Source organism: Crotalus tigris, unplaced genomic scaffold (assembly GCF_016545835.1).
Source record: "Crotalus tigris isolate CLP2741 ecotype Arizona unplaced genomic scaffold, ASM1654583v1 scf7180000018362.2422785, whole genome shotgun sequence".
Classification (NCBI taxonomy): Eukaryota; Metazoa; Chordata; class Lepidosauria; order Squamata; family Viperidae; genus Crotalus; species Crotalus tigris.
In genome coordinates, this window is record NW_024096964.1 from 906,491 (window position 1) to 926,695 (window position 20,205).

At 45.4% G+C, this 20,205-nt stretch overlaps 1 protein-coding gene across 1 annotated transcript in view; it reads left to right on the forward strand.

The window, feature by feature from the left end:
• Positions 1-4,316: 4,316 nt before the first annotated feature.
• Positions 4,317-20,205, forward strand: part of RASGEF1B (RasGEF domain family member 1B) — a 286,249-nt gene continuing 270,360 nt past the window's right edge. The window contains exon 1 of the mRNA XM_039350890.1: positions 4,317-4,541. Coding sequence (XP_039206824.1) covers positions 4,470-4,541 — 72 coding nt within the window. The 5' untranslated portion in view covers positions 4,317-4,469. The remainder of the gene's footprint in view (positions 4,542-20,205) is intronic.

The following is a 20,205-nucleotide window of genomic DNA, read 5'->3' on the forward strand; positions in this document are numbered from 1 at the left end:
GCTCAAGTTTCCATTGGCACCTAAACCATGTCTTTTCCTCCCCATAGTATAACCACTTCTCATCTTCGCCCCACGAGGAAGACAGGCTTAAATTTTCCTTAGCTGTCCTGCTCAAGTACAGGTAGCCCTCGACTTATGACCACAATCGAGCCCAAAATTTCCGTTGCTAAGCAAGACAGTTAAGTGAGTTTTGCCCCATTTCATGACTTTTCTTGCCACAGTCGTTAAGTGAATCACTGCAGTTGTGAAGTTAGTAACACAGCTGTAAAATTAATCCGGCTTCCCCATTGACTTTGCTTGTCAGAAGGTTGCAAAAGGGGATCACATGACCCCGGGACACTGCAACCATCATAAGTACATGCCAGTTGCCAAGCGTCCGAATTTTGATCCCATGACCAAGAGGGTCAAATAGTCATAAGTGTGAAAAACAGTCATAAGTCACTTTTTTCAGTGCCATTGTAACTTTGAATGAATGAATGAATGAATGAATGGTTGTAAGTCGAGGATTACCTGTGTTAGAACAGAAACAAAACAAACCAAGGTTAGCAATCCTGAATTAGTGAGATTCTTCACCTCGCTAGCCCCTTTATTGATCGATTGGGTAAATGTGAACAACAAAAATCTTGGTTTTGGGGTATTCAGAAAAATCTAGCATTTTAATCAATGCACGGGTGGAAGACACCTACATATTACATAAGGACGTGCGAAATTTGCTCATTTCATTTTTGTTTTGTTTGGATTTTCTTTTTGTTTTTACGGGAGGAAAATCCTGACTCTTCATCTGAGATTTCTTATCAATTGTTTAAGGTCTAAGCTGAACGTTACTTTTGCTTGTTAGGTTCAAACATAGACTTGCATCTAACCCTAATGAGAAACTCTGATTCATTTCCACTGCATTCACTGCTTTAAGGAGAATAGTACCGCTCTACTACATACTGAGTAGGTGTCCTACTGAGAGCCATTATGGTTTAGTGCTTAAGTGTCTGAGCGAGACTGGAGTTCTCAAATTCAAACACCTCGCAGGTATTTTTAAATGAGAATAAAACGAGCCATTTAGACACAATAGAAGTGGAAAGTAAATGACATAAATAGAAGAAACAAAAAATAAATAAATAGCCGTCCATCAAGAGGCATAAGCAGCATAGTTATTTCTGTACACGAGGTGGAAAAGCCCATGGATGTCCTTTCCGTAACCCACTGTGCAGCAAACAATAGAAAAGCAAATAAAGCAGTGAATTTCTGCCCGTTATGATTTGCAGAGGTGTCTCAGGAAGGTCAAAAAAGTGAAGATGGTAGCCACAGTAATGCAAATGAAGCTCCACCCCTTTTTACATGTGCTACAGTGCATTTAAACATGGGGACAGGGCTTTGATCCCATGGGAATAGAATAGAATAGAATAGAATAGAATAGAATAGAATAGAATAGAATAGAATAGCACTAGACTAGACTAGACTAGAATAGACTAGAATAGACTAGAATTCTTTACTGGCCAAGTGTGAATGGACAGAGAAGGAATTTGTCTCCAGTGTATAAACTCTCAGTGTACATGCAAAGCAAGAGAATAACAATAATCATAGTAAGGATCCCAATAAGAGGGGGTAGTAAAGATGAGATGGATCATGATAATACTACAGCCATACTACATGGGTAAATATACTTGGGACAGTGCTGTGAGGATTAGGTGTTCAGCAGAGCGATGGCACAAGGGGAAAAAATGTCTCTGTGTCTAGTTGTTTTGGCATGCAGTGCCCTGTAATGCCATCCCAAAGGGAGGAGTTTATATAAGAGTTTATATCCAGAATGTGAGGGGTCGGTAGTTATTTTCTCAGCCCTCCTTCTGACCCACGCAATACACATGATGGCTATGATTATGTCTATGCTGTTGACTTTTTGGACCCCTTGCCCCAGAGGTCTTCAAACTTGGCCGTTTTATGACTTGTGGACTTCAACTCCCAGAATTCCTCAGCCAGGCACGCTGGCTCAGGAATTCTGGGAGTTGAAGTCCACAAGTCATAAAAGGGCCAAGACTTACAACCATTCATTCATTCATTCATTCATTCATTCATTCATTCATTCAAGGTTACAATGGCACTGAAAAAAGTGACTTATGACTGTTTTTCATACTTATGACCATTCCAGCATCCTCTTGGTCACAGGATCAAAATTTGGATGCTTGGCTACTGGCATGTATTTATGATGGTTGCAGTGTCCCGGGGTCACGTGATCCCCCTTTGCAACCTTCTGACAAGCAAAGTCAATGGGGAAGCTGGATTCATTTTACAGCCGTGTTACTAACTTAACAACTGCAGTGATTCCCTTAACAACTGTGGGCAATGAAATGGGGCAAAACTCGCTTAACTGTCTTGCTTAGCAACAAAAATTTTGGGCTCAATTGTGGTCATAAGTCGAGGACTACCTGTACTTGAGCAGGATAGCTTGCCACGTGGACATCCTTGCTAATTCCTGAAATGGACGGCATCAGGTGTTCCTTTCTCCCTTCCTAGGGGTTCGGTCACTCCCTGCCACCCTGCCCCTCCGAATGGGAATCTGTAGAGTTTGCTCTGGCAGGAAGCAGCTGCCCATCTAACTTTTGTTAGAAGTAAGTCTTCATCCTGGTTCATCCAAGCCGGGAATAAATAAGCAAACATGGTGACTGCTTTGGGAAGAAGGTTACAGTTTATTGCAGAAAGATGGTTCTTCAGGAAAGTGCAGAGGAGAGAAGGGGAGAGCACATGGGGTAGTAGGCTTTTATGCCCCCTCTAGCCTTGTTTGGAATAGTTTCTTGTTCCTGTGGCATGAACTTTGAGGCTGTTTGAGTGTTTGTCTAGGCCTTGATATTTGTGGTTTAATTCTATTATCATATCCTGCTTCCCAGGTGATGGGGCTAATGACTCCTAGAGTTTGGGTGGGGCATGCAGATCTTCTCTTTTGTCTTCTTGATTGCTCTGGCTCCAACTTTCTGATGGTTTTACATCTGCATTTGTACGGGCCTAGCTCTTGCTTGGGACAGAGAGATAGATTTGGGGCCAGGTTTGGTTTTAAAAAGTCCTTTTGAGGAAAAATATATTTTTCTGCCCTTTTTAATATTTCTTTCTCTGGGCTAACTTCCCTCACTTTCTTTCCTGATACAAGCAGGCATTTGCTACCCCTTAGATTTCCCCTCTCGGCATCTGCAAAATCGCCCAGCAATGCTTGACGAGAACACCGCAGCATCTGTGCACGATGGGGCGCTAGGGCGGAGTCTTGTCCCTACTGCCCCGCTGCCATGTCCTTGACTGCGCTGCTTCGTGCAGGCTGCACCCGGGGGCGACTCTCCTCTGGGGGGGGTTGCTGGTGAGGAGGGAGCCATGGGGGGAGACAGGGCTTGGGCAATGGTGCATGTGCCCACAGAAAGGGCTCTGAGTGCCGCCTCTGGCATGTGTGCCACAGGTTCACCACCACTGCTCTAAGCAGTTTACAGGGTCAGCATATTGACCCCCAACAATCTGGCTCCTCATTTTACCAACCTCAGATGGATGCAAGGCTGAGTCAACCTTGAGCTGGTCAAAACATATAAGGGACGGTTGCTGGAATTGGCTATGTCTAGTTTAATGAAGAGAAGGGCAAGGGGTGACATGATAGCAGTGTTCCAATATCTCAGGGGTTGCCCCAAAGGAGAGGGAGTCAAGCTATTCTCCAAAGCACCTGAAGGCAGGACAAGAGACAATGGATGGAAACTAAGCAAGGAGAGAAGCAACCTAGAACAAGGAGAAATTTCCTGACAGCGAGAAAAATTAACCAGTGGAGCAACCTGCCTCCAGAAGCCGTGAATGCTCCAATACTGGAAGTTTTTAAGAAGAGACTGGACAGCCATTTGTCTGAAATGTATAGGGTTTTCTGCCTGAGCAGGGGGTTGGACTAGATGACCACCAAGGTCCCTTCCATCTTCTTCTTCTTCTTCTTCTTCTTCTTCTTCTTCTTCTTCTTCTTCTTCTTCTTCTTCTTCTTCTTCTTCTTCTTCTTCTTCTTCTTCTTCTTCTTCTTCTTCTTCTTCTTCTTCTTCTCCTCCTTCTTCTCCTCCTCCTCCTCTTCCTCCCCCTCCCCATGTTTCTTTCATGTGCCTTAAGGATTGTCCCTCTTGACTCCCCCTTGCAGGGCCCTCTCCTTTTCCGCTGTAGCCATCCTGACATTTCAGTAAGAAAGCTTGGAAGCCCGCAACCGAAAGCCAATCTCTGTGGATTTATTCCCTTCCCTTCTGCCTGGGTTTTTAATGGGGGGGGGGAGTAGGAGTGGCTAAGGCTGCTTTTTAGCAGTCCATTTGGGAGGGGATCCCTTGCAGCTTGGGCATCTGTCTCCTGGCACAATGCGGGAGCAGGAAGAATCTGGTTTAAAATGCCTCCCCGTTGGATGCCGTGGCCATAAGGAAGTGTCCTCTCATTTGAGCTTCCAAAGGATCATCCAGGCGGGCTGCGTCTAACCCTCTTTGTATATGGCAAAGTTTTTTGCAGAGCTGCTGGCCTGCACGCTGCAACGACGCAAGAGACGTTCCCCCATGTTCCAGGTAGGTGCAGGTGCCTTGGTGGGTGAGGAAGCCAGAGATAAAAAAAACAAAAAACAGCCAACTTCTTGGCATAATTGTACAGGGGGTCTTTCTTTCCAAGTAAAGTGCTTTCATCCTGTTCTCTCCATCCCAGGATTGAGAGACCCATCCATGGGTGGGGCAGAAGGAAGAGGACCTAAAATGAACAGTGGTTCCCTTTCCATCAATGGTTGAGAATAATTAATCAGTAGAATACCTTGTCTCCTGGGTTTGTGGGTGCTCCATCACTGGAGGTTTTCAAAAATAGACTGGACAATCATTTGACTGGAATGGTAAGGTCACCTGCCCTGAGCAGAGGGTTGGACTAGAACAGTGTTTCCCAATCTTGACAATTTTAAGGCATGTGGACTTCAACTCCCAGAATTCCACAGCTGTGGAATTCTGGGAGTTGAAGTCCACATGCCTTAAAATTGTCAAGATTGGGAAACACTGGACTAGAAGATCTCTGAGGTCTCTTCCAGCCCTATGATTCTATGTTCTATCTTTCCCTCGACTGATAAGCCTATTAATTGTCAGTTAGCTGAAGTTTAGTTATGTCCTCTTGATATCTCCAGTATTGTTAGGGGAATCTGTTTACTTTACCTACTAGGAATATCTCCTGTCATCTTCTTTAAGGATTTAATAAATGGTACTGTATAATTGTGGGCGCTGATATTTCTGGCTATGGACAAACATGTGGACACATCTGCACACCCACGTGTGTGGGAATAAGAGCATTTCTTAGTTTAACACCTGCAATCCTATTGAAATGGTACTGACACTTAGAATAAACACTCCAATGAGAAGATTGGAAAATACAGTATGGTAGGATGCAAGGGTATGACACGAGAAGATGGAATTTAATGATTCGTTGGAAATGAATATTTTGGGGTGGGTGGCATGCAGTAGCTGAATTTGTTTTTGGACATCAGTGACAGCAACAGATCACCAACAAGAATCTGGGTTTGTGATTTGGGTTAACTTCGGCCCAGCATCCATGTAGTAGGGTGGAAGTTAAAAAAAACATGGTGGGTATATTTTTGGAAATATTTGCTGACTCAGATTACTGTACTGCAGAAGAGTTACACTGTGATGTGTAATAATAATAGTAATAATGTTGGAAGGGACCTTGGAGGTCATCTAGTCCAACCCCCTGTTCAGGCATGAAACCCTATACCATTTCAGACAAATGGCTGTCCAGGCTCTTCTTAAAAACTTCCAGTGCTGGAGCATTCACCGCTTCTGGAGGCAGGTTGTTGTTCCACTGGTTAATTGTTCTAATGTAGAATGAGAAGTTTTTCAATGAAATATGAAGAAATGACAGACTGCTCAGAATCTGGTATATAACGTATCATATAAAGTGTAAGAAAAAGCAGGGTGTTGAATGTAAGGAGTAAGCGTGAATTTGCCTGATGAACAGTAAGGTGGGAATAAATAAAAAATTCTAAAATTTGATCATCTGGACCTGACACATTCTTTCATTCTACCTTAAAGAATGGTTCTGAGGTTCACAAGATATACTTTCTATGCCTCTGTTTAGAGCAGGGGTGTCAAACTCAATTTCATTGAGGGCCGCATCAGCATTGTGGTTGCCCTCAGGGGGCCAAGTGGGTGTGGCCTGGTTGGATGCGGTCTACTGGGTGGGCGTGGCCAGCTCTACATCGTTTGCGTCAAGGGTGCCTGTGGGAGCCTGGGCAGGAGTGGGATAAATCTGATGGTCTCTGGCAGAAGGGGGTGGGACCAAGGCAAGTGCCAAGGCATGGTCCACTGGAGGAGCCTCACTGTTCCTCCCATGCGGGGGGGGGGCTTATGGAGCTAAGACTGAATGCGTTTCACATAGATGGCCATCACAAAATTGTGCATTGGCTCCTGGCCAGCCTGGGCCAGGGCCAAGGCAGAGGGGGCTGTTCCCTCACTGTTTCCAGGATTGCTTCATGGGCCACATGAAACCACTTCACGGGCCGCATCCGGCCCCCGGGCCTTGTGTTTGACATGTCTGGTTTAGAGGGTATAATAAATACATCTTTGTAATATAGAGCATGGTCTAGCATTTAAGAGAAATGTCCTTCCATGAGATAAACAGATAAGCTTCCCATCCACCATCATATTTATAGGGTTGATAATGCATTATTTTAAGGATGCAAAGAAAGTTATCACAATTTTCCTTAGTACTGAATGTTTTGATCTGACAACACGGATTTGGTGGGACACACACGGCCGTAAAACACCATCTGTGCACCATCGTTCATAGTTCTAAAGTTGCATACAAAAACACAAGTGTGTATTTTGAAGAGTTCTGTTGTAAACCTGTGTGCCGAAAAGGGTTGTATTAGTGATAATTAGAACAAAGTCCATTGGTATTGAGGGCAGTTATTAGCATAAAAATTGCTCCCATTAAATGAAGTAAAAGTTTCAATGAAAACAAATGCGAATTTTCTGTTAAAAAGTAGATTTGCAGATATGTGACACTGATCCACAGATCATTACATTCTTTGCGTGGAGCTTTGCCTTGTATATTTCATAGCTAAAATCTCTCTGGATAGCATTTTTATGCATTATTACACTTCTAAATCTAGGCAATATTGAGACAACTTCAAGCAAATATTATTTTTTTTAAAACTGCATATTGGAAAATGGCCTGAAGCACTAGGCTCTTGGTGTGTGGGGTGTAAATTGACAAAATTACAGCAGTTGATAGAAATGAGCTAGTGTGTAAGTGTGGCACAAGTCAAGGACAAAATATGAATTCTTCTCGTTATAGTATTTGCACATCTTCTTTAGGTGTGATGCCTCAGGGCAAACTAGACAGAATACAGGGCTGACTAAGGCAACAATTTTAAATAAACCCAAAAGGCAACTGGACTTTGTTTTTCCTTTTCTTCTCATCCAAGAAGCTTCTTCAGTTCTGATTGAATGGTGAAGAATGGAAGGATTTATATTCCTTGCAGTCATCTGATCGTTAGCACACTTTTTGAGAATTGTTAATGTTTGGAGGTTTATCTGTGCCCTCCAGGTCTGAGAGCCATTGGGGGCACTTGGAGGTTTATCTGTGCGCTCCACGTCTGAGAGTCACTGGGGCCACTTGGAAGTTTATCTGTGCGCTCCACATCTGAGAGTCACTGGGGCCACTTAGAGGTTTATTTGTGCCCTCCACATGAGAGTCATTGAGGCCACTTGGAGGTTTATCTGTGCCTCCATGTTTGAGAGTCATTTGGAAGTTTATCTGTGCGCTCTATGTCTGAGAGCCATTGGGGCCACTTGGAGGTTTATCTGTGCCCTCCAAGTATGAGAGCCATTGGGGCCACTTGGAGGTTTATTTGTGCCCTCCACATCTGAGAGTCATTGAGGCCACTTGGAGGTTTATCTGTGCCCTCCAAGTATGAGAGCCATTGGGGCCACTTGGAGGTTTATCTGTGCCCTCCATGTCTGGGAGTCATTGAGGCCACTTAGAGGTTTATCTGTACGCTCCACGTCTGAGAGTCATTGGAGCCACTTGTAGGTTTATCTGTGCCCTCCACATCTGAGAGTCATTGAGGCCACTTGTAGGTTTATTTGTGCCCTCCACATCTGAGAGTCATTGAGGTCACTCGGAGGTTTATCTGTGCCCTCCAAGTATGAGAGCCATTGGGCCACTTGGAGGTTTATCTGTGCCCTCCACGTCTGAGAGTCATTGGGGCCACTTGGAGGTTTATTTGTGCCCTCCACATCTGAGAGTCATTGAGGTCACTTGGAGGTTTATCTGTGTCCTCCAAGTATGAGAGCCATTGGGCCACTTGGAGGTTTATCTGTGCCCTCCACGTCTGAGAGTCATTGGGGCCACTTAGAGGTTTATTTGTGCCCTCCACATGAGAGTCATTGAGGCCACTTGGAGGTTTATCTGTGCCTCCATGTCTGAGAGTCATTTGGGCCACTTGGAGGTTTATCTGTGTGCTCCATGTCTGAGAGTCATTGAGGCCACTTGGAGGTTTATCTGTGGTCTATCTATAGGGCACAGATAAATCTCCAAGTGGCCTCAACAACTCTTAGAAAGAGTGCTAATGACGAGATAACTACAAGGAATATAAATTCTCTCCAGGGAATCCACTTTCATACGATATTCCATCACAACTTGTCAGGCAAGCTGTTCTCCAATGGCTGAACAATCTAACCGAACAATCTACCCTCGCTGTGTAGAATCTTCCATAGACTGATGTCACTTTTGCACTAGTTTGAAATCTCTGCTGAGTAATGAAGTCTACAGGGTCTTTGAATCAGTCCCGTTCTCCCTTGCAAGCCTACCTTGTGTGGTGGGGAAATTCAAAATCTATATAGTAGTAGTAGTAGTTTTAACTGTTCAATAGCATCTGACTCTTGGTGACTTTATAGGCAAGTACTTTCCATGCTACGTTGTTAAGCACAGCTTCTTTCACTTGTTGAATGTTCATCTTTGTATCAATTTTGATGGTATCAAGCTGGCTTGTTCTTTGCTTGCCCCTTCTTCTTGTTCCACTAACCATTCCTAGCATCATTGCCTTCTCCAATGAGTTTGCACCCATGACATGGCCATGTAAATCAGATATAGTCTTGTAATTTTGGCTTCAATATATTCCAAGTTTTTTCAAAGAAATGTATGAAAAACAAGGAGTTGGTAAGAAAAAAAACCCTTAACATCTTGATAAATGAACCTCTTTCAGGTAATCCTCAAGTTATAACTAGTCACTTAGCCACTGCTTGAAGTTACAATGGATCTATGTGAAGATCACATGAAGTGTTAATACCACTTTATAAAGCCTTGGTAAGGCCACACTTGGAATACTGCATCCAGCTTTGGTCACCACGATGTTGAAAAAGATGTTGAAACTCTAGAAAGAATGCAGAGAAGAGCATCAAAGATGATCAGGGGACTGGAGGCTAAAACATATAAGGAAAGGCTGCTGGAATTGGGTATATCTAGTTTAATGAAGAGAAGGATGAGGGGGGACATGATAGCAGTGTTCCAATATCTCAGGGGCTGCCACAAAGAAGAGGGAGTCAAGCTATTCTCCAAAGCACCTGAAGGCAGGACAAGAAGCAACTGATGGAAACTGACCAAAGAGAGAAGTAACCTAGAACGAAGGAGAAATTTCCTGACAGTTAGAACAATTAACCAGTGGAACAACCTGCCTTCAGAAGTTGTGAATACTCCAACACTGGAAGTTTTTAAGAAGAGACTGGACAGCCATTTGTCTGAAATGGTATAGGGTTTCCTGCCTGAGCAGGCGGTTGGACTAGATGACCTCCAAGGTTCCTTCCAACTTTATTATTATTATTATTATTACCTGGAGGATACTTACAATTATGGATTCACAATTCTGACAGTTACTCCCCCCCAGATCACATGACTGAACTTTGGGTGCTCAGCAATTGGGCTGCATTTGCAGCCGTTTGCAGTGTCCTGCATTCACGTGACTACATTTTATGATGTTTTTGCTGAAGACGGACATTTACTTCCGGGTTTCAGCAAAACTGCTCATAGTGAACCACCGATTCCCTTAATAACCATGGCAGTCACTTTATGACTATGGTGTTGGCTTAACAAATGCAGCAAATGAATGAATGAATGAATGATTGATTGAATGAATGAATGAATGGAAAATCAGGTCTGTCACGTGATTGACATGTTTTATGACCATCACAATGTAGGAGAAAAGGATTAATGTCAAGTGCAAAGGATCAGGACTGTTTGTTAAGCTGCAGCCCAGAAGAGTTATTCAAGCCTATATGTGAAGTTCAATACTAAATTGGCACTAGATAAACATCAACGGAATTCAAGAAGGGTTGAACCTGGATCATTTGTGGCAACATAGGAACTCTAAGCTGATGACACACTTAACTCTGCCTCCCAGCTCTGCTGGCTCTTCTCCTACACACAACTTACAACTGTGATGAGCAGGGTCCATTACAGCTGTAGGTTAAGGATTACTTGTAATAAATTTTGAAGTGCAGTTCAGACTTCAGGCTTTTATCAGCCTTGGCCCATATCTTATTCTACCTTCTTCCTTAGACCCGCAATGTGTTTGCTTGTGGACGTGGGAGTGTACTAGGATGGAGAAGGGAAAGAGAGTTATTTTGATCTAAACTGCCTGATCAAAAGAGATCATTATTTATGTCTACATGAAGCTGCACCTCTTCTGTGATTGCTCAGCCTGTTAGCTTGGTTTACATTTCCGGAAAGCGGGGGAGAAAATGTTTTTTTATTGAAATTGCCACCAAGGGAAGCTTTTCCCAGCTTGGCAATGAGACCCAAGGCAATACTTTCCATCCTGTGGAGGCTGCTATATGGCTTGTCAATTAAAACATATGACTTTTTATAGCAGCTGCTCAGGCTCCCTGTTCTTTATTTTACTGCAGATGTTTATTGTTTTACATTATGCTGATAGCCATCCAAAAGGCTCAGATGAGTTCCCTGATACAGAAAGAGTAAACATCAGAATTGCAGCTATTTCCCTTTATAGTGGAAAGCAAAAGGAAGATGCGCAGGGAATGCAAGAACATACAGTACAAAAAAATCGGCAAGTAAATTAAGCCCACCCCCAAAACACACACACACACACACACACACACACACACACACACACACACACATACACAACATACCAGGGGTGTCTAACCTTGGCAACTTTTAAGATTTGTGGGGTTCAGAATTTAACTCTCAGAATTTGACTCCCACAATTCCACAACCAGCATGGGCTGGCTGGGGAAAGAATAGAATAGAATAGAATAGAATAGAATAGAATAGAATAGAATAGAATAGAATAGAGTAGAGTAGAGTAGAGTAGAGTAGAGTAGAGTAGAGTAGAATAGAACAGAATAATAGATTTGAAAGGGACTTCTAGTCCAACTGGGGATAGAATAGAATAGAATAGAATAGAATAGAATAGAATAGAATAGAATAGAATAGAATAGAATAGAACAACAGATTTGAAAGGGACCTTGGAGGTCTTCTAGTCCAACCCCTTGCTCGTGCAGGAAACCCTATACTATTTCAGACAAATGGTTATCCAGTTCTGGGAGTTGAAGCCCACAAGTCTGAAAGCTGCCAAGGTTGGTCACCCTTGCCCTAGCAAGAGAGAGTAAATTAAGCAAACTTAGAATTACAGAATATTAAATGGAATACTCTCTCATAATGACAGTGTGCCTGTTTACTCTGGGGCTGTAATGCTAAACACTCTTAGACAGCTTCAAAGCTATCCTCCTTATCTTTCTGCATTCACTTTTTCCAGCTCTTTTCACAGAGAGTTGAGAATTCAATCCTAGGTAGCAACAGATGTTTCTCTCTCAGGGCGCAAAGAAAAAAATATCTGCTGTGAACTACAAGTAGGCGTCAGGAAGGGCATCTGGCTAGTAAATGCTCAGCTCCATCCAGTCATCCAGACTCTATCCCAATTTAAGGGATTACAGGGTGGTAAAAAGGGACAGAGACTGTAGAGTTCATATCAACACCTCTCTTTTGCTGGCATAATAAGAGTATTGCTTCAATCATGTTAAAATTATAATTTGATAATAGCTTTTAGCAGCTGTTGGAGGCAGATTCAAGGCTTGGGGGAGGTTACATGTAACCTTAGGACTTCAGATTTTGCACCTGTCATCTATAGACACACAATAGCCAATTTCTTTTCAGCATCTTGGTTTACTGAATGTTTAACTTAGAAATGAAAGGTTCCAAGTTCTGCTTCTTTAATAAACAATATATTGGAGGTCAACCTTCCACTTTCAAGATATATAAAATTTATTTTCCCCATGATGTGGTCCATATTGAATCCCTGAATGGGCTACTTCTGCTTAAAAGCCCTATCAAAGTCCAGTAGTACCTGCTGGATCAAGCTAACGATAAGTAAAAAAAAATGAATGATCATCTATAAGTTAAAGTTATTTGAAAGGAATATCGTACTTAAATTGTGTTTTTTTAAACAAATCTTAACGTACCAGGCCATTACTGAAAAGCACACCAATATCAGTTGTACCCAAAGCTATATCTTATTTCCAATAACTCAAGAAAATGTGATTTCTTGATTATCTCCTTCCTTCCTTCAGTGCTGAATTTTTTTTTTTCAAATGGCACATCACTTGTGGCTGCAATCTTCTGTGAGAGGAACATAAAGATGCAGAAATCATTATTAGTGCACTATTAAAGTTTCAGATCTCTTCTGCAGCAAGAGAAACGTGTGCTTAAAAATGCGGTGTGATGGTGCTCCCTTGTCGTTTTGTCACATTTCTAAAAATGGGTTCCATGCCAGAAAAGAGATGTGGAATCTGCCCCAGTCAGCTGTTGAAACTATTCTTATTTTTGCACACTTTGCACTGTAAACTCTCTTACGTGGCCTTTTTGTCAAGGTAAATAGCTGCATCTCTTCTGGGTTAAGCAAGGAAGAGATTCATCAAAATCAAATGCATTGCTGAGACTGGTGTTCTCTTAACAAATTGTTTCTGCGCAATTAACCTCTTCAATGTCTTCAAACACTTCTTCTCTACTAAAGAATCCAGGATGCATTATTTTGGGGAATCTATCTGTGCAGGACAATCCTTGGGGATTGTCAAAAAGCAGTAACAGGAAACAGGTTTTCTGTCCTGTAGTCGTATTTCCATTTAAAAGATATGTGGGTCAGAAAGATGTTTTTTTTTTCCATGGAGAATGTTGTTTATTGATGGAGACTCAAAGTGTGGAACTGAAACTCCTTAGAAGTAGCATGGTTACATCTATTCTGCTTCAGCCTGCTTAAATCTTTGGTGAAGGTTGCTTGAAATTACAGTTCACAAACATCTGGGACATCTGCAGTAGCTGATAGAAGATAATATTTCTAGCTCAGGATTGAACTGTGAGGTCCTTGGTGCTCTCTGAGCTTGGTTGTTTTCTTGCAGACATTTCACCACCCAACTAGGTAACATCATCAGTGCTCATGAGGAATAGATGCCATTGTACTAAGCTAGAAAGAGCCTTGGCATAGCTGCAAACGTTCACATTAGTGAAGGTATAGCTCAAGAGCCCAAGTCTGTCTATAATTCTGAGTGAAGTAATTTCCTTAACTATACCCAGTTCTGAATCAGATGTTTTGGTAGTGACCCCAAATTATTAACAGGGTCTTTTAAAAGTGTTGAGAGGCCTGCTGGCAGAATCTTGATTGGAACTTCTCTTCTACTTCGAGAGATGGATTCCCAGGATGGAAGTAAGAAGCAGCTCAGCCCAGATATGATGTATGAGTGAAAGAGGATGCAGAGAGCCCTTCCCTAACAGCTCACAGATTATATTATAGATGCAAAACAGTAGAGTCTTCAGTCCGGCAAGGTTTTGTCTATAGGTGTGAAGCAATAAAGAACTCAGTTTGGAAGAATCACCATGTGTCATTCTTGGTTTTGGGGCTGATATGAAGACTGTGGAGTCATTGATGTGTAGGTATCAGCCTAAAAAGGTAGACCAGACTAATACTATACATCAGGGGTGTCAAACTCAATTTCACTGAGGGCCGCATCAACATTGCAGTTGCCCTGGGGGGGGCAGGTGGGTGTGGCCAGAGTGGCTGCATCCTACTGGGTGGATGTGGATGGAGTGGGTGTGGCCTACTGGGTGGGTGTGGCCAGTTCTACATCATTCGCGTCAAGGGTGCCTATGGGGGGTCTGGGCAGGAGTGGGACAGATCTGAGGGTCTCGGGCAGAAGAGGGTGGGGCAAGTGCCAAGGCATGGTCCACTGGGGCAAGTGCCAAGATGGCCATTACAAAATTGTACATTGGCTCCCGGCTGGCCAGGGCCAGGGCCAAGGCAGCGGGGGCCGTTCCCTCACTGTTTCCAGGATGGCTTCGCGGGCCACATGAAATCACTTTGCGGGCCGCATCCGGCCCCTGGGCCTTGTGTTTGACATGTCTGCTGTAAGGAACGTCCTTGAGTGAATCAGGCAAGCAATACACCAGGCACGCTCCAGAATCCAACAAAGTTTATTGCACGTTGCAGGAAACAAAGTTTACCCTGGGAGAGGCTCCAACCCCGCGCGCTATATGCCGTCCCGGGCTACACCCACAGCACACACCCTCATCAAGCCTTATAAGGATACCCCGCCCATAATCCACCCATCCACCCCACCCTGTGCTAACCTCCACCGCAGCAAGCCCCATGAAACAAGTCCTCAGTCAGTCCCACAGCAGCAAGCCCCGTGAAACAAGTCCGTTCCCCCCCGCCCTAACTGATATTAGATCCTGTCAGACCCAGCGGCAATTCATAGCTCCTGCCCACAGCCCCCATCCCCCGTGTTGGCTTCCACGTGAGGACGTCACATGCCCAATCAGCTGGCTGCACGCAGATCACGCCGGCGGTGTAGGTGCCGTCCCGCCGGAGCCGCCAGGACACGCTCGCCGTTGGCGCAGGCGGGAGGCTGCAAACGGCCAGGTTGGTAGCGGCCAGGTTGGTAGTGTGCTGGGTCTGACATTCGGCTTCCCCTCACCACAACTCCCCCTGAAACAAAGGTAACAGATGAGTCACCGCGTGTACCCTGTGGCCAGATACGCCAATTAACCGTCCCCTTGCCCCCCCCCGCGCTCCGTGTGGTACCCTTCTGTGATACCTTTTAACTAGCTCGGGGGCGGATACATCCTCACTCAATACCCAGGAGGCTTCAGACAAAGGATACCCCTTCCACACGACCAGGTAGTACAGTCTTTTACCCCGTAGTCGCGAGTCAACTATGTCCTCTATTTCGTACCTTCCTGGGGTGACAGGGCCTGGGGTTTGTCCATGAGATGTCCTCCCCACCGGCTTCAATAAACTTACGTGAAATGTCGGATGTATTTTACCTAGAAGCTTTGGTAATTCGAGCCTCACCGTTACCGGATTGATGATTTGTGCTATGCGAAAGGGCCCGATATATTTTGGTGCCAGTTTCTTGCAGGGGACCTGTAACTTAACATATTTGGTTGATAAGTATACTTTATCCCCCACACGGAATTGGAGCGGTTGTCGACGTCTCTTGTCGGCGTGATACTTAGCCACCTGTGTTGCTTGGTCTAGTGCTTGCTTTACGCTACGCCACACCTGGCCCGCTCGAGCAAACCAACCCTCTGACCGGTGTAGAGGGGGGTCTGGTGACACACAATCGGGTAAGGGGACCACATCATACCCATAAACAACCTGAAATGGGGTTAGACCGGTACTGTTATGCACTGCGTTATTATACGCTAGTTCAGCAAATGGAACATAGTCCACCCAATCCAGCTGTTGATACGATACATAACAGCGTAAGTACCGTTCAATCGCTGCATGTGCCCGTTCTGCCGCCCCGTTGGTACAGGGGTGGTATGCCGAGCTCAATCCTTGTGTGGTTCCAATACTGGCTAGGAAATCTCGCCAGAAGCGGGCTGTGAACTGCACGCCGCGATCTGAAATAACTCGACGGGGCGCCCCATGTAGTCTGTAAATATGTTGTACAAACAATTTCGCCAACCGTTTTGCAGATGGTAGACCCTTGCAGGGGATGAAGTGGGCCTGCTTAGAAAAGAGATCCACCACTGTCCAGATCACCGTGTAGCCCCTCACGTTTGGCAGATCTACAAGGAAGTCCATCCCGAGATCCTGCCATGGGCGGTCCGGGTCAGATACTTGCTGTAGTAATCCCATGGGTTTTTTCGGTACCGTTTTTGCTTGGGCGCAAAGGTGACACCGGTTGACATATTCTTCAATGTCTTTCCTCATCCCTGGCCACCAGAACTGGCGTCTCACTAGATGGAGTGTCTTTACAAATCCAAAATGGCCGGCTGTTTTTGAGTCATGACATCTGTGGTACACTCGGTTCCTTAGTGCCAATGGAACGTATAACCTATCCCCATACCAGGCTAACCCATCACGACGACTCAAGACCCCAGGGTTAGCCAAAATCCAGGGGTCTGTTAACAAAGCCGATCTCAGCCCATCCTCGAAGGCTCCTAACTGTGCACCCTTCTCAGGCAGGCCGGGACCCGGATTATACGGAGGTATGATAGCGTGAATCACCTGCTCTCTCTTGCTATTGTACTGTGGTAGCCGGGATAGTGCGTCGGCTAGGAAATTTTTCCCTCCCGGAACGACTTTCAGGTGGAATTTGAACCGTTGGAAGTATTGCGCCCATCGCACATGTTTGGGTGCTAATCTTCTTGGGGTTTGGAGGACCGCTAGATTTTGATGGTCTGTCCACACCTCGAAGGGGTGCTGTGCGCCCTCCAGCAAATGACGCCATGTCGACAGGGCCCATTTCACAGCAAACGCTTCCTTCTCCCACACTGCCCAGCGGCGTTCCGTGTCCGTGAACTTTTTGGACGTGTAGGCACACGGTTGTAACAATCCGTCTGCATTACGTTGCAACAATATCGCCCCAATGGCGACATCGCTGGCGTCGGCTTGTACGACGAATGGCCGGCCTGGATCGGGGTGTATCAGAATGGGGTCTCGTGCGAATAGCCCTTTAAGGGACTCGAAAGCCTGTTGGCAGGCCATAGTCCAGGCAAGAGGTTGTCCTGGGCGAGGTTTTCCGGTTAATCGCTTGGTGCGCAACAACTGAGTCAGCGGCAGGGCCACGTCAGCGAAGGAGGGGATGAACTGCCGGTAAAAGTTTGCAAACCCTAGAAACCGCTGTAGCTGACGGCGGGTTTTTGGCGCTTGCCATTCCAATACGCATTTTACCTTATTGGGATCCATTTCTATCCCTGCCGCCGACACTCTGAAGCCAAGATAGTCAATACGCTCCTTGTGGAATTCGCATTTCGATATTTTACAGTATAGCTGAGCGTCTAACAATTTGCGTAGAACCGTGCGCACCAATTCCACATGTTCCTCTAGTGATCGTGAGTAGATTAAGATGTCATCCAGATACACGAGGACACCCTTGTATAAGTGGTCGTGCAGCACCTCATTGATCAGCTGCATAAACACAGCCGGGGCCCCTTGTAACCCGAATGGCATTACTTTGAACTGATAACTGCCTAGCGGACAGTTAAAGGTTGTTTTCCACTCATCTCCCTCCCTGATGCGAACCCTGTAGTATGCCTCACGGAGGTCCAGCTTTGTGAAGATGGTTCCAGTAGCCAAGTGGGTCAGAAGGTCTTTTATAAGGGGCAGGGGATACACCTGTTCTATACACACCGCATTGAGACCTCGGAAGTCTACACATAACCTCAAACCCCCATCCTTCTTTCCCTGGAACAGTACAGGGGCGGCCATCCGAGACCGTGCTGGTACTATAAATCCTCTGGCTAAGTTCTTATCCACGTACTGCCTCATCTCCTGTAACTCCGTGAACGTCATTGGGTACATTCGGGCCTTTGGGAGTTTCGCCCCAGGGATAAGTTCAATCGCGCAATCTGTACGCCTATGGGGAGGCAGACTGTCGCACTCCTGCTCACTAAAGACCATTGCAAGATCCTCGTACACTGCTGGGTACTCGCCCTGATTCCCATCCGTTATGTGATCTGCCCCTTCCCCTTTCATGTTGCTATTATACCGCTCCGGGACTGGTGGTTGATCAGGCAAGCAATACACCAGGCACGCTCCAGAATCCAACAAAGTTTATTGCACGTTGCACGTTGCAGGAAACAAAGTTTACCCTGGGAGAGGCTCCAACCCCGCGCGCTATATGCCGTCCCGGGCTACACCCACAGCACACACCCTCATCAAGCCTTATAAGGATACCCCGCCCATAATCCACCCATCCCCCCACCCTGTGCTAACCTCCACCGCAGCAAGCCCCATGAAACAAGTCCTCAGTCAGTCCCACAGCAGCAAGCCCCGTGGAACAAGTCCGTTCCCCCCCGCCCTAACTGATATTAGATCCTGTCAGACCCAGCGGCAATTCATAGCTCCTGCCCACAGCCCCCATCCCCCGTGTTGGCTTCCACGTGAGGACGTCACATGCCCAATCAGCTGGCTGCACGCAGATCACGCCGGCGGTGTAGGTGCCGTCCCGCCGGAGCCGCCAGGACACGCTCGCCGTTGGCGCAGGCTGGAGGCTGCAAACGGCCAGGTTGGTAGCGGCCAGGTTGGTAGTGTGCTGGGTCTGACATCTGCCATACATATACTATAGGCCAGGACTACTTTTGTAACAGCTTTGGTAACAGAATTTTGCATGCCTGAATGCTTCCCTCTCTCCCTTGCTTTATTTTCATGTGAACTTGAGAGCGGCTTTGTTAGACATTTTCTCAAATTAGTTTCTGACTTCAAACCCTCTTATCTGATCATTGCCTTGATAGCCGGTCTTCCACCTGTCCTCAGGGCCATTCCCTATGTCCCCTACATCAGGATTACGTCCAAAAAAGCCAGCACAGTCCTAGGCAGCATTAATAGAAGAATAGAATCAAGATCATGTGAAGTGTTAGTATCACTTTATAATGTCTTGGTAAGGCCACGCTTGGAACACTGCATCCAGTTTGGTCACCACAATATAAAAAAGGTGTTCAGATTCTGGACAGAGTGCAGAGAAGAGTGACAAAGATGATTGGGGGGGGGGGTCGGAGACTAAAATAAATGAAGAACAGTTGCAGGAATTGGATAAGTCTGGTCTAGTGAAAAGAAGGACTAGGGGTGACATGATAGCAATGTTCCAATATTTGAGGGGCTGCCACAAAGAGGGGGGTCAGCCTATTCTCCAAAGCACCTGAAGGCAGGATAAGAAGCAATGGATGGAAACCAATCCAGGAAAGAACCAATCTAGGACTAAGGAGAAATTTCCTGACAATAAGAACATTTAACCAGTGGAACAACCTGCCTCTAGAAATTGTGGATGCTCCAACTCTGGAGGTTTTTAAGAAGAGATTGGACAACCAATTTGACTGAAATGGTATAGGGTTTCTTGCCTAAAGAGCGGGCTGGACTAGAAGACCTCTGAAGTCCCTTCCACTCTGAACTTCCCATGTGGACTAAAAAGAAAGTATTATGCAAAGCTCATGCAATGTCTTCATGAAGACGTTGCATGACTCTTAGACCCCGACTCTTAGACCACAGTTCTTTGAAGACAATAGATTAATTAAAATGATGCATAGCATTACATGCAACCCTTTAAATAAAGTTCATTCTTAACCACGTGGGATGTAATGAAGGAGCCATTAATCCTAATGTAGATAAAATGAATAGTGGAAGCTGTCCTTCTTTCTTGAGGACTCTATTGCAAAACTGTCATCAAGTTATTCAGGAGTGAAAAGCGTGGTTTGCAAAGGCTGTCTGGAAGACAAATAGCTTTACACCATGTTAGGATTTAGGAGAGGACCAGCAGCTCAATGAAAGTAAATTCTCTCTGTGGGTAAAGATCTTCTGAAAGACTGATCTCTTTAAATGAATCGAACTGCAAAGGGGGAGCCAGGCCTGTTAGTATAACTTGAGCCAGGCAAATGAAATCCTCTCGTACTTTTGTTCCTCTCAGTTCTTATTCAGTTGCACAAAAAGGGAGTTTGCTTTAGCAATGATCTCAAAAGGGGGGGGGAACACTACTGAATTGTGTAGTGGTGGTGAACTTATGGCACGGGCGCCAGAGGCGGCGCTCGGACCCCTCTCTGTGGGCACACGTGCCGTTGTCCCAGCCTCGCCTCCCCCCGTGACCCCTCCTCACCAGCAGCCGCCCTGGAGGAGAGTCACCCCTGAGCTTGGCCCACACATAGCAGGGCAGCCAAGGACATGGCAGCCAG